We start from the raw sequence: 9,759 nt of genomic DNA on the forward strand, positions 1-9,759 counted from the left end.
ACAGACAGACAGACAGACAGATAGATAGATAGATAGATAGATAGATAGATAGATAGATAGATGGATAGATAGACGGACAGACAGACAGACAGATAGATGTCAGACAGACAGACATATAGATAGACAGATAGATGTCGGACGGACAGACAGACAGATAGATAGATGAATAGATGGATGGATGGATGAATGTGCGGTTGAAGCAGTGCGTCTATCACTCAGACTAATAAATGTGATTGACATGAAGCTCTGTGGCCAAAATAACTTCTCACTTTTTTTTTTTTACACCATTAAGAAAATTGGTCACACTTTCTGTTTGCCACTTCCCATCTCTTAAAATAGAAGGCACGGGGATCATAAGGAGGAAACCGCAGCGGGCATCATGGGAAATAAATCTCAGCAGCCTCTTAAATAAATGAATTAAGTGGGCAATTTGCCTGGCCGACTTCATCCTGCAAGCTCTAATGCAAAGTGGCATTTTCCCACCTGCGTTCGGGCGGATTTATGAACTCGGCTGGATTACATCCTGAACTGGTAAAATAGTGCGGCTCATCCCAGACGCACAGACCCTGTGTCTGTCTTTCAGTTTTATTGATCCATTAATTCATCCTCTGTGAATTTACAAGCACAGAATATACGAAGGGATGGGAGGAGGTCAGAGATGGAGACGGGGAGATGACATGGCCAGCGATGGAGGGTATATAAGTGCAGGACAGAAACAAGACAGACACGTTTAAACGAGACCCTCTTGGCTAAAGTCGCGGAAGAAAGAGAGTTTGTGTGTGTCTGTACGTGTCGTCATGATGTGTAAACTCTTTCTATTCTTTGCTTTGCTTCTCAGTGTCCTCGAACCACTGCTGGGACATCCGCTGATCCATTCGGCAGAGATGACCTACGCCAGGCCTGGTAAGAGCTTTCATCTGCTCTCATTCACACACACTGATTCAACAAGCTAAAGTCTACAGGTTCAAATCTCAGGTTTCTCCAGGGATTTGTGAAGGGTAACTGCTTAAATGACAAGACTGTAAAAACATGATTCATCATCAAAATTTGACTATGTGCTAAAATATAAAATGTGTAATATACAGTATAATAGGCCCTATATAATATAATATAATTTAATATAATATTGCACAACTGTTTTCAACATTGATATTGGCTGAAAATTCAGCTTTGCATCACAGGAATAAATTCCATTTTAAATTGTAATGATTTTTCACAGTATTACTGTTTGTACGGTATTGATATTATAAATGTTCTTAAAGACAGACTGATGTTATATGTCATGTTCACCTGTAGTTCTTGTAGAAGAGGAGCAGGTGGTCAGTCCAGACGACCCGAGTTACTCCAAGCAAGCGTATCTGTCCCAGGGTGCCGCGGGATTCGGTTACCCGTCCCTCTTCACTGGAGACATCAGCAGTGATGGTGAGCGGCTCATTTCAATATGCTCTTCGCTGAAACTTGCTGTGAATCCAGAGGACAATTTAATTGCTTAGATCTTGCTCTTAGAAATGCTTTCCAGTCTTATTTTAGTATCACTGAGATATTATTATAGTTTTTATTAATATTTTAAATTAGTTTATATTAGTCCAGCAATTATAGGAAGTTAAATGATAAATTATTATAAATAATTATACATAAAATATTAGAAATAATGATACATTATTTATAATAATTAATACAGTTTTTGTAATAATTTACATTTAAATTGTAAGTTACAGTAACAGAAAGGATTGATATCAGCAGCTGGATGTAACTCACTCTTATCTAGTCTTGTTCTTCTTCATTTCCCTCTCAGGTCTCAAAACAGCTGGATTTGTCCCGAGTCAAGCTGCAAAAGAAGTGAGTGATTTAATGAAACCCATGACATCATTGAACATTATATCAACAGACAGCTATGAAGGATTATTTAAACATACTGACTCACGTTTGTCGTTCAGGTCTTGCTGGAAAAGCCGTTGAGTCGTTTCCTGGGCGGCAGGAAGCAGTATCGCAAACGAGGCAGCAACACAGAGTGTTTCTGGAAATACTGTGTCTGAAACATCCAGTTAATAACACTCAAGCACTTACACACTTACAGTACATGCACCTACGTGTTCTCATGAACTTTACGTGTAATTTTCAACACTCGTGCACAAACTCTGTGGGCCTGATGCACTAAATTAGCAAAGAAATATATTTATGTTTGTAGGAAAAATAGTGGATAATTTATTTGTACATACTTGTACATGCTTTAAGCTTTGATGTAAATAAAGAAAATATGTTTAAAAAAAGTTAGTGTGCTTATTACTTTAGACAATTAAAGAGAATACAAAAAGAAAAAACTGAAAAATATGAGAATTGTATTTAAAAACAACAGTGTTTGAGTCATTGAGTTCTTTTATTCATAGTTATCATGTAGTGTCAAAATATTTCCCTGAATTTGACAAAATGTTTTTTTTTCATACAGTTTGTTGTATTTTGCACCTTTTTTTTTTTCTCGTAAAATACATTGGACTGATATTTACACTTCTTTCTAAAAACTGTACAAAGTGTATCTTTGATCACAAAACTGTACATATCATAGGTTTTCTGTTGGGTGGGACTGACGGGTCAGTAATCGGGCCTCTGGCAGCTCTCTATTACTGCAGCAACCTACAAAACATAAAGGAACGGCGTCTAATCTGACTTCAGGAACAGCACAGCAAACACGCTCACAACGACACACGTCAGATCAGTACAGATTAATAAATAAAGACGAGATGACAAAAATTAGGTTTGGAGAAAATTATACGGTAAACTGCGGTGTTTTTCTTTTTTTTTCATCTTTTTGTGTACTTTATGATGGATTTGAGAAGTTTTATATTTTTAAACTCTCAGAAAAGGTACAAAAGCTGTCTCTGGGGCATTACCTTCTCAAAAGGTATTAATACGTAGCTTTGAGGTACTAATATGGACCCTGTAGTGGTAAATAAGGTACAAAGGTGTACCTTTTAAAGGGTACTGTCCCAGCGACAGTATAATAATATATACTATATAATAATAATAATAATAATGCATAAATATAACTAATTTAAAAAAAAACATTACGATTGCATTTCTATTTTTGTATTTTGACAATTAATCAGATTTTCCTCCCAAATTCACATCACGAAAATAAATGTCACAATGTCAACAATAATGATCATCATTTTTTGATGTAAATTTATATAAATCTTTTTTTTTTTTTTTTTTTACATTTATTTATAATTTTGTTTTAATTTTCAACCCATCAACCCAACAGACACAACAGAAAAATATCTGCATATTCCGATTACACCATCACTGTGAGTTTTATACCAGAGTAAGACATTGCTTGACATCATTCAATCACATGTATATTGGAAAAAATATTTGAAATTGAGAACAGAAAACACTGACAGAAAAACTAATTTAAGGCCTCATTCAAATTATTCATTTGGATTGGATGAACTCGGTAAGGAATGAAGAACTTTGTGCTCTGGACCAAATATCATTCATTTCCATTTGTAGATGCTGTTAGATTTTGGCGGTGAGTGCTAATGTTTTTATACGCATTTATATCTGCGCAAGTGTTCAGGAAACTCATTACAGGGACTTCTGGGCGATCATAAACCCTCCTGAGCCTGCAAGATTCAAGATTCAGTAGAGGACACATTATTAATGAAAAAAACCTTTCTTAAAAAAAAACATTTGGGCAACAGTCTAAAAAATATGAAGAGCTCCTATGACACCACTACCAAATTATAGTCTGATATTCACAGCTGTTTGGGTCCATGGACTGTAACGGAGAACAGCAGAGAGAAATGCATGGTCATGTGACGACCGTCACTCAATGTCCGTCTCCTGCGAGTGTCCAAACTCTCTCTGACGTGGTTTGATCGAGTGCAAAGTGCTTGCCTCGTTTCGTGAACTCAGGAGGAATTATGAGAGACTGGCACACGGATGCGGGTGTCTCTCTCTTCCTACAATTCCCAGCTGAAAGCAGAAGAATCACTGAGTCCCAGAGGGCTGGTGTCTGTGTCGGGTCTAGCGTCCTATGATGGACAGTAGCGGTCAGGAGTGGGAGGGTTTGGAGAGTCAGTCTGAAGATGCAGTTCTTCACCTGGTTCCATGGTGTTACAACTCACACAACCCTAAAAAAAGAAATAAATATGTTATCATGATGAAACACAATAAAGATAGCAGTCGAATAATGCAAAGCAGCAAGTCAGCATATTAGAATGATTTCTGAAGGATCATGTGACTCTGAAGACTGGAGTAATGATGCTGAAAATTCAGCTTTGATCACAGGACTAAATTACATTTTAAATATTAAAAAAAATAAAATAAATAAATAAAAAAATACCAACCTGAAACTTAGTGTAAACAGTAGTGTAAATGATTAATATAGCAAAAATAGTAGACCCTCAGTGGTCTCGACATCTTTGACTGGATCTAACAATTGGTAGTAATCAAAATTAAATCATAGCATCATAACATATTCCTTAGATATTTTGATAAACTTATAATCAAGTTAATATAGAAAAATATTTGCAATTATAAATGTATTTTAAGATATTTTTATATATTTTAATAATTTGCAACACATTTACATTCATTCATTTAAACCTGTATTTCGGACATTTTATAAACATGGTTGCAAACCACATATCAAATTAATGTAAAATAAAACATTTAGCGTTACCTCCTGATGAGCAGGGGTATTATAGTTAACTAAAACTAAAACCATACAATTATTTTTGTTACTTGAAATAAAATAAACATGAACTGAAATAAAATACATTAAAAACTTAAACTTCTTTTATTTCAGCTAGTTGCCAAGGAAACATTTCTCATTTTCATTTAGTTTAACTTGATGTACTAACCATACAATTATTTTTGTTACTTGAAATAAAATAAACATGAACTGAAATAAAATATATAAATATGAATAATAAAATATAAATATAAATAAAAAATATATATGTACTGTAAAAAACTAAAATTTCAGCTAATTGTCAAAGGAACATTTAGTTTAACTTGATGTTCTAAAATAACTAAAGCTAAAATAAAAATGTATTAAAAGCACTATATAGACATTTAAAACTACTAAATGTACTAAATCTAAAACTAATAAAAACGACAAAAACAAAAATCACAAAAAAAGTGTATTTTATATATATATATACACAGTATATACAGTATATATATATATATATATACACACTGTATATACTGTGTGTATATATATATATATACACACTGTATATACTGTATATATATATATATATATACACACTGTATATACTGTATATATATATATATATATACACACTGTATATACTGTATATATATATATATATATACACACTGTATATACTGTTTGTTTTATTAAATTCAGATCCAACCACTATTGAAAGTGCCATATATTGGAACAATGTGCATTATCCAAGTCTGTCGTAAGATAAGATTTTATAATTGCTCTTCTGTTAATCGGCCATGCATCCACTCATAAGTAGACCATCTCAAATTAAAGAATATGGCCAATATACTGGCCTATAACAATACATATTTTTGATCCTGATGTAAATAAGTTGTAGACCTGTGTGTTGATCTCCTGTGGGACCGTGTTGATGGATCCAGGGATGGACCTCGGCCAGCTCCTTCTTCTGGTCCTGGGTGAACCAGGGCTGCATGGGCTGCATCAGAACCAGCTTCTCCCTGTCTTCTTGAAGAACCTGGGCCTGATCCCTGCATGGATATCCACACACACAAAATAAAACTCACTTACGCTGCCTCATACGTTTGTTTGATGACACTCGACAGCACACTGCTTTGATTTCAACATCTTAATACTGTAAAAACATCTAAGCCTGGCAGATTCGCCCTCTCCTCCGTTCATAATAAGGTGCTTGTGTCACCTCGTCAAGCTCTTTATCACGGGTCTCATTGTGTACCGTCACCTGGAGTCACCTACCTCAGGGCTGACGCAATGAGACATTTAGCTTGATCAGAACTACCTCGGCAAGAGAGCCTGGCAGCGCTATCTCTTTCTCCTGTGGAAAGAGATGCTCAAAATGTCACGTTTCTCTCAGGTTTCTCAGAGGAATGAGAGGGGAACCCAGGATTCAGAGAAAGAGAGAGCGAGAAACGTTCCGGGTCTGGTACCTGGGAATGATCTGATAGGTCATCATGACGGGTTCGGGTGTCTGCTTGATCATGCTCCATAACGGGTTGTCCACATGCATTTTGAAGGTCGTATGCTCCCTTTCTTGGGCCTCCGTGGACTTGCGCGCTTTCCGCGACGTGTCCGACGAATCGTTGCTGGCGAAGTACTTGCTGCTATTGCTGCTGCCTGTGAACGTGAAACGTTAGGGGTCAGTTTAATGAAACTTTTGTGTTTCATATAAAAAAAGGAAGTCATACAGGAACAAAATGAGGGTGAGGAGTTTCATTTTTAATTCAATTTCCATTAAAATAATTTTCTGGAAGACGTTTATGTAGTAGAAATTATGTAACTGATTAAACACCATCCAAAAAAAAATTAGGGTGGAAATGGCATTTAATAAATAATAAATGCCATTTTAAATTTATATTTTTTATTTTATGTCTGCAATTTCATATGTGTATGGCTGATGGTAAAGCACTATAATACAAAAAAATAAAAAATACACCTAATTTTATACATGGGGAATGATCTATTTTTATTGGTATTATATAGCTTGAGCATCAGCCATACACATTCAAAAATGCAGAAATATAATATAAAATAAATGAAATATTTATGAAAAAATATTTAATTAAATAAATTAAATATACATTTTAACACATTTTACACAATATTTCACTCAAAAAAAAAAACGATATATTATATATTTACATATTTATTACATTCATAGTAATTTAATAAAATATTATTGAATGCTATTTAAATATTACTTTAAAATTTTGTTTTAAGGAATTACTGACTGACACAAGGATGAAATACCATTTCTGTTAATAATCTCAAAGGACAGAAACAGTCCAACTAACTGACGACTAATTAACCTATCACTAGTTCAAACCCTAGATAGGTTGATCTATTATAGTTAACCAAAACTTAGGCTACGTCCACACGAAGCCAGAGCTTTCCCTATCCAATCTTTTCTTTCCCCTCGTCTCAAGAAATATCTGCGTCCACACGACTAAGGCCCTTTCCAATTTTTACAAAATATGTACGTGTATTCATATATATTTTAATGTTTAACATTTAAAAAAATACTTTTCGTACGAAATTTTACAAAAATGTTAATACTTTATATATTTTTAAATTACTGACACAAAACGATGTAGTATACATGCCAGACCAGCATGTGGCGCTGTATTTCTGCTACAGAGATACACTAAAAACTGAGAAGAAGACTTGGACTATGTGCATAAACCTTGCGCGTGGTATACAAACAAACATGGAACAATACATTGATTACTCTGTGTTAATGTTAGTTAATAAAAAGACAATCGTTCAGTGTTTGTTCATGTTTTTGTTGCTGCTACGTGGCGTGGCGTAGCGTAGCGGTGTCTGACTAGGGGCGAGACATGGGCTGATGATTTCATAAATTATACGGATTCGCTGTACACATGAAAATGCAAGGGCGGCGTTTTTAGATTTATCCACTCTGGGACCCGGTTTCAAAAAATATCAGTTTCACTCTCCCAAAACGCCGGATCCGTCTGGACGAAACGCCTATACGATACAAAATTGATGTGTATACAGCTAAACGTGTCTCCGTGTGGACGGGGCCTAAGACTGAAATTTAGAACAAAACAAAAATCATAACAAAACAAAATTTTTTTCTGATAATGGAAATTCAATGCAAAAAAAACATGCATAATTCTTTCCACACAACATTCAGTGTCATGGACGAGTGATTTTGAACAGCACCGGTATGGCTGGTAGATGTTCCGTTAGAACAGAGTCCCGACTCCCCGGAGCCACTGCCTGAAGCGTTTTTAATATTTTACTACATTTTTGAAATAATTATTATAATAGCAGTATAACTGGACCCTTAAGGCTTTTTAACATCAACTTTTGATGTTGAATATATATTTCTAATGCATTTTACCTTCATATTTAAATATTTTAATAATAATTAATATAATAACATAATTGGTCTCTTACAGCCCTTCCACATGAATGTTTAAAATATTTTAAATATGAATTTTATTAAATATAAATTTATTTTATTATAACATATTTATATAAATTTAGTTTATTAAATATATTCTAATATTTTACTTAAATATAAGTATTTAAGTATTTTAAAAATAAATAATTATATTGGTCTCTTAGGGCCCTTTGAAGTGATTTCTTATAAGTATTTGAATTTTTTTTCCTTTAACATGTTTAGTATTTTATTAATTATTATTTCTGAAAAAACAAAAACAAACAATTGGTCTCTTACAGCCCTTCCACGTCACTTTTTTCATATTTTTTATATATTTGAAAAATTTACTTCAATTTAAGTATTTTAATAATAATTACTTAAATAACAATTGGTCTCTCAAGGCCCTTTCATATGAATTTTACAAAGTATTAAATACATATTTTATTTTAAGTATTTCATTAATTATTAATATAGTAACATAATATGAGGTCATAAAAACTACATGCACCATAATTACAAAAATATTTGAATAAAATACTTTTTAAAATAGCTTCAGATGGAGTAGATCATGTCACTCCTCAGGGTATTTCAACTTCTGGAAACTACTCAAGTCCGATCTCAGTTGGTCTCACCGCTTTGGCGTGGTGCTCATGCAGACTCTCTGGACCGGTGCTGTTCTGGGCTTCGGTGGGTTTGGTCAGCTCCTCCTGGAGTAAGTTCAGCTGGATGGGCGAGCTGGAGCGAGAGCTGGAGAAGAGTGCTGTAGGTTGCGCTGCATCAAGGTCTTCCCCAAACCAAGGGGCAGGTATCGAGTCGACCTCCGCCGAGGCACCCGGTGGCATCCCAGCTCCTGTGACGCTGGACCCTGGAGGATGCCCCTGAGATGGAGATCCATGTGGCATGTGGCAACCAGGCGGGATGTAGCCGCCCATATTAAAGGGAGGCTGGGGAACGACTCCGGGCGCCGGGACGGGCATCCCCTGCGGATACATGCCATTGTTGCCGGGGTACATGGGGTAGTTAGGAAGCAGGACGACCATCATGGGAGTCATGGGAGGCATGGGTTGGAGGTTCTGGACAGCTTGGTCAGGCTGGACCACCATGGGCTGCTGATCTGCACCGAGCAGACTGAAGTAAGGGGCCGACTGCATTGGTACTGCCATGGGTGGCACAAAGCCAATGTTGGATGGCGGGGGCTGAGACGACTCCGAGGACGGCCAGGAGGAATGAGGTGCTCCTGTGGGTCTGGGAAGTGACCAGTATTTGCCCGGCTGGGAGCCGTAGCTGTCGGATAAGTCTTCTGGTTTGGGCCGCTTGTGCTTGTTTGGAGGACGCACAACATCAGCTGAGAGTAGATGGGAAAGGAGAGTTAATGAGTCTCAACACACAATTATACTGCTGTATGGGAGACGTTAATGTTCACGGCTAATGCATTTTATTTCTGTGAAACATTACAGTTAATTTCCTATATTGTGCAGTATAAAATACTGTTAAAAACTGGCCAAATAACTCAAATGTTGTAGTTCAAACTAAGGCCCAACCAATTCAGCTTTTTCAATAGCTGATGCTACAGCCAATGTAATACCAATAAATAAATAAATAAATACAGACCCTGCTCCGATTAAATTTTATATTTATA

At 35.7% G+C, this 9,759-nt stretch overlaps 3 protein-coding genes across 8 annotated transcripts in view; 1 reads left to right on the top strand and 2 right to left on the bottom strand.

Annotated features, from left to right (window-relative positions):
* The first annotated feature begins 134 nt into the window (after positions 1 to 134).
* On the top strand, positions 135 to 2,036 carry LOC107654437 (prepro-urotensin II-beta-like). Its single transcript, XM_016441490.1, has 4 exons — positions 135 to 903; positions 1,297 to 1,422; positions 1,796 to 1,839; positions 1,938 to 2,036. The coding sequence occupies exons 1-4, from the start codon at positions 798 to 800 to the stop codon at positions 2,034 to 2,036; spliced, it is 375 nt and encodes a 124-aa protein (XP_016296976.1). The 5' UTR covers positions 135 to 797.
* A 2,013-nt stretch (positions 2,037 to 4,049) lies between these two features.
* LOC107654405 (period circadian protein homolog 2-like) lies at positions 4,050 to 6,967 on the bottom strand. Its single transcript, XM_016441451.1, has 4 exons — positions 6,946 to 6,967; positions 6,145 to 6,331; positions 5,579 to 5,727; positions 4,050 to 4,130 (listed from the first exon to the last, which is right to left on the bottom strand). Exons 1-4 carry the CDS (start codon positions 6,965 to 6,967, stop codon positions 4,114 to 4,116), a joined length of 375 nt encoding a protein of 124 aa, XP_016296937.1. The 3' UTR covers positions 4,050 to 4,113.
* A 1,695-nt stretch (positions 6,968 to 8,662) lies between these two features.
* LOC107654438 (period circadian regulator 3) overlaps positions 8,663 to 9,759 on the bottom strand; it is a 22,441-nt gene continuing 21,344 nt past the window's right edge. For all 6 annotated transcript variants that reach the window (XM_016441494.1, XM_016441493.1, XM_016441491.1 and 3 more), the window contains one exon: positions 8,663 to 9,465. In XM_016441494.1, the coding sequence (XP_016296980.1) occupies positions 8,723 to 9,465 (743 nt within the window). In that variant the 3' untranslated portion in view covers positions 8,663 to 8,722. The remainder of the gene's footprint in view (positions 9,466 to 9,759) is intronic.

Source organism: Sinocyclocheilus anshuiensis, unplaced genomic scaffold, assembly GCF_001515605.1.
Source record: "Sinocyclocheilus anshuiensis isolate Anshui unplaced genomic scaffold, SAMN03320099.WGS_v1.1 scaffold527, whole genome shotgun sequence".
Taxonomy (NCBI): Eukaryota; Metazoa; Chordata; class Actinopteri; order Cypriniformes; family Cyprinidae; genus Sinocyclocheilus; species Sinocyclocheilus anshuiensis.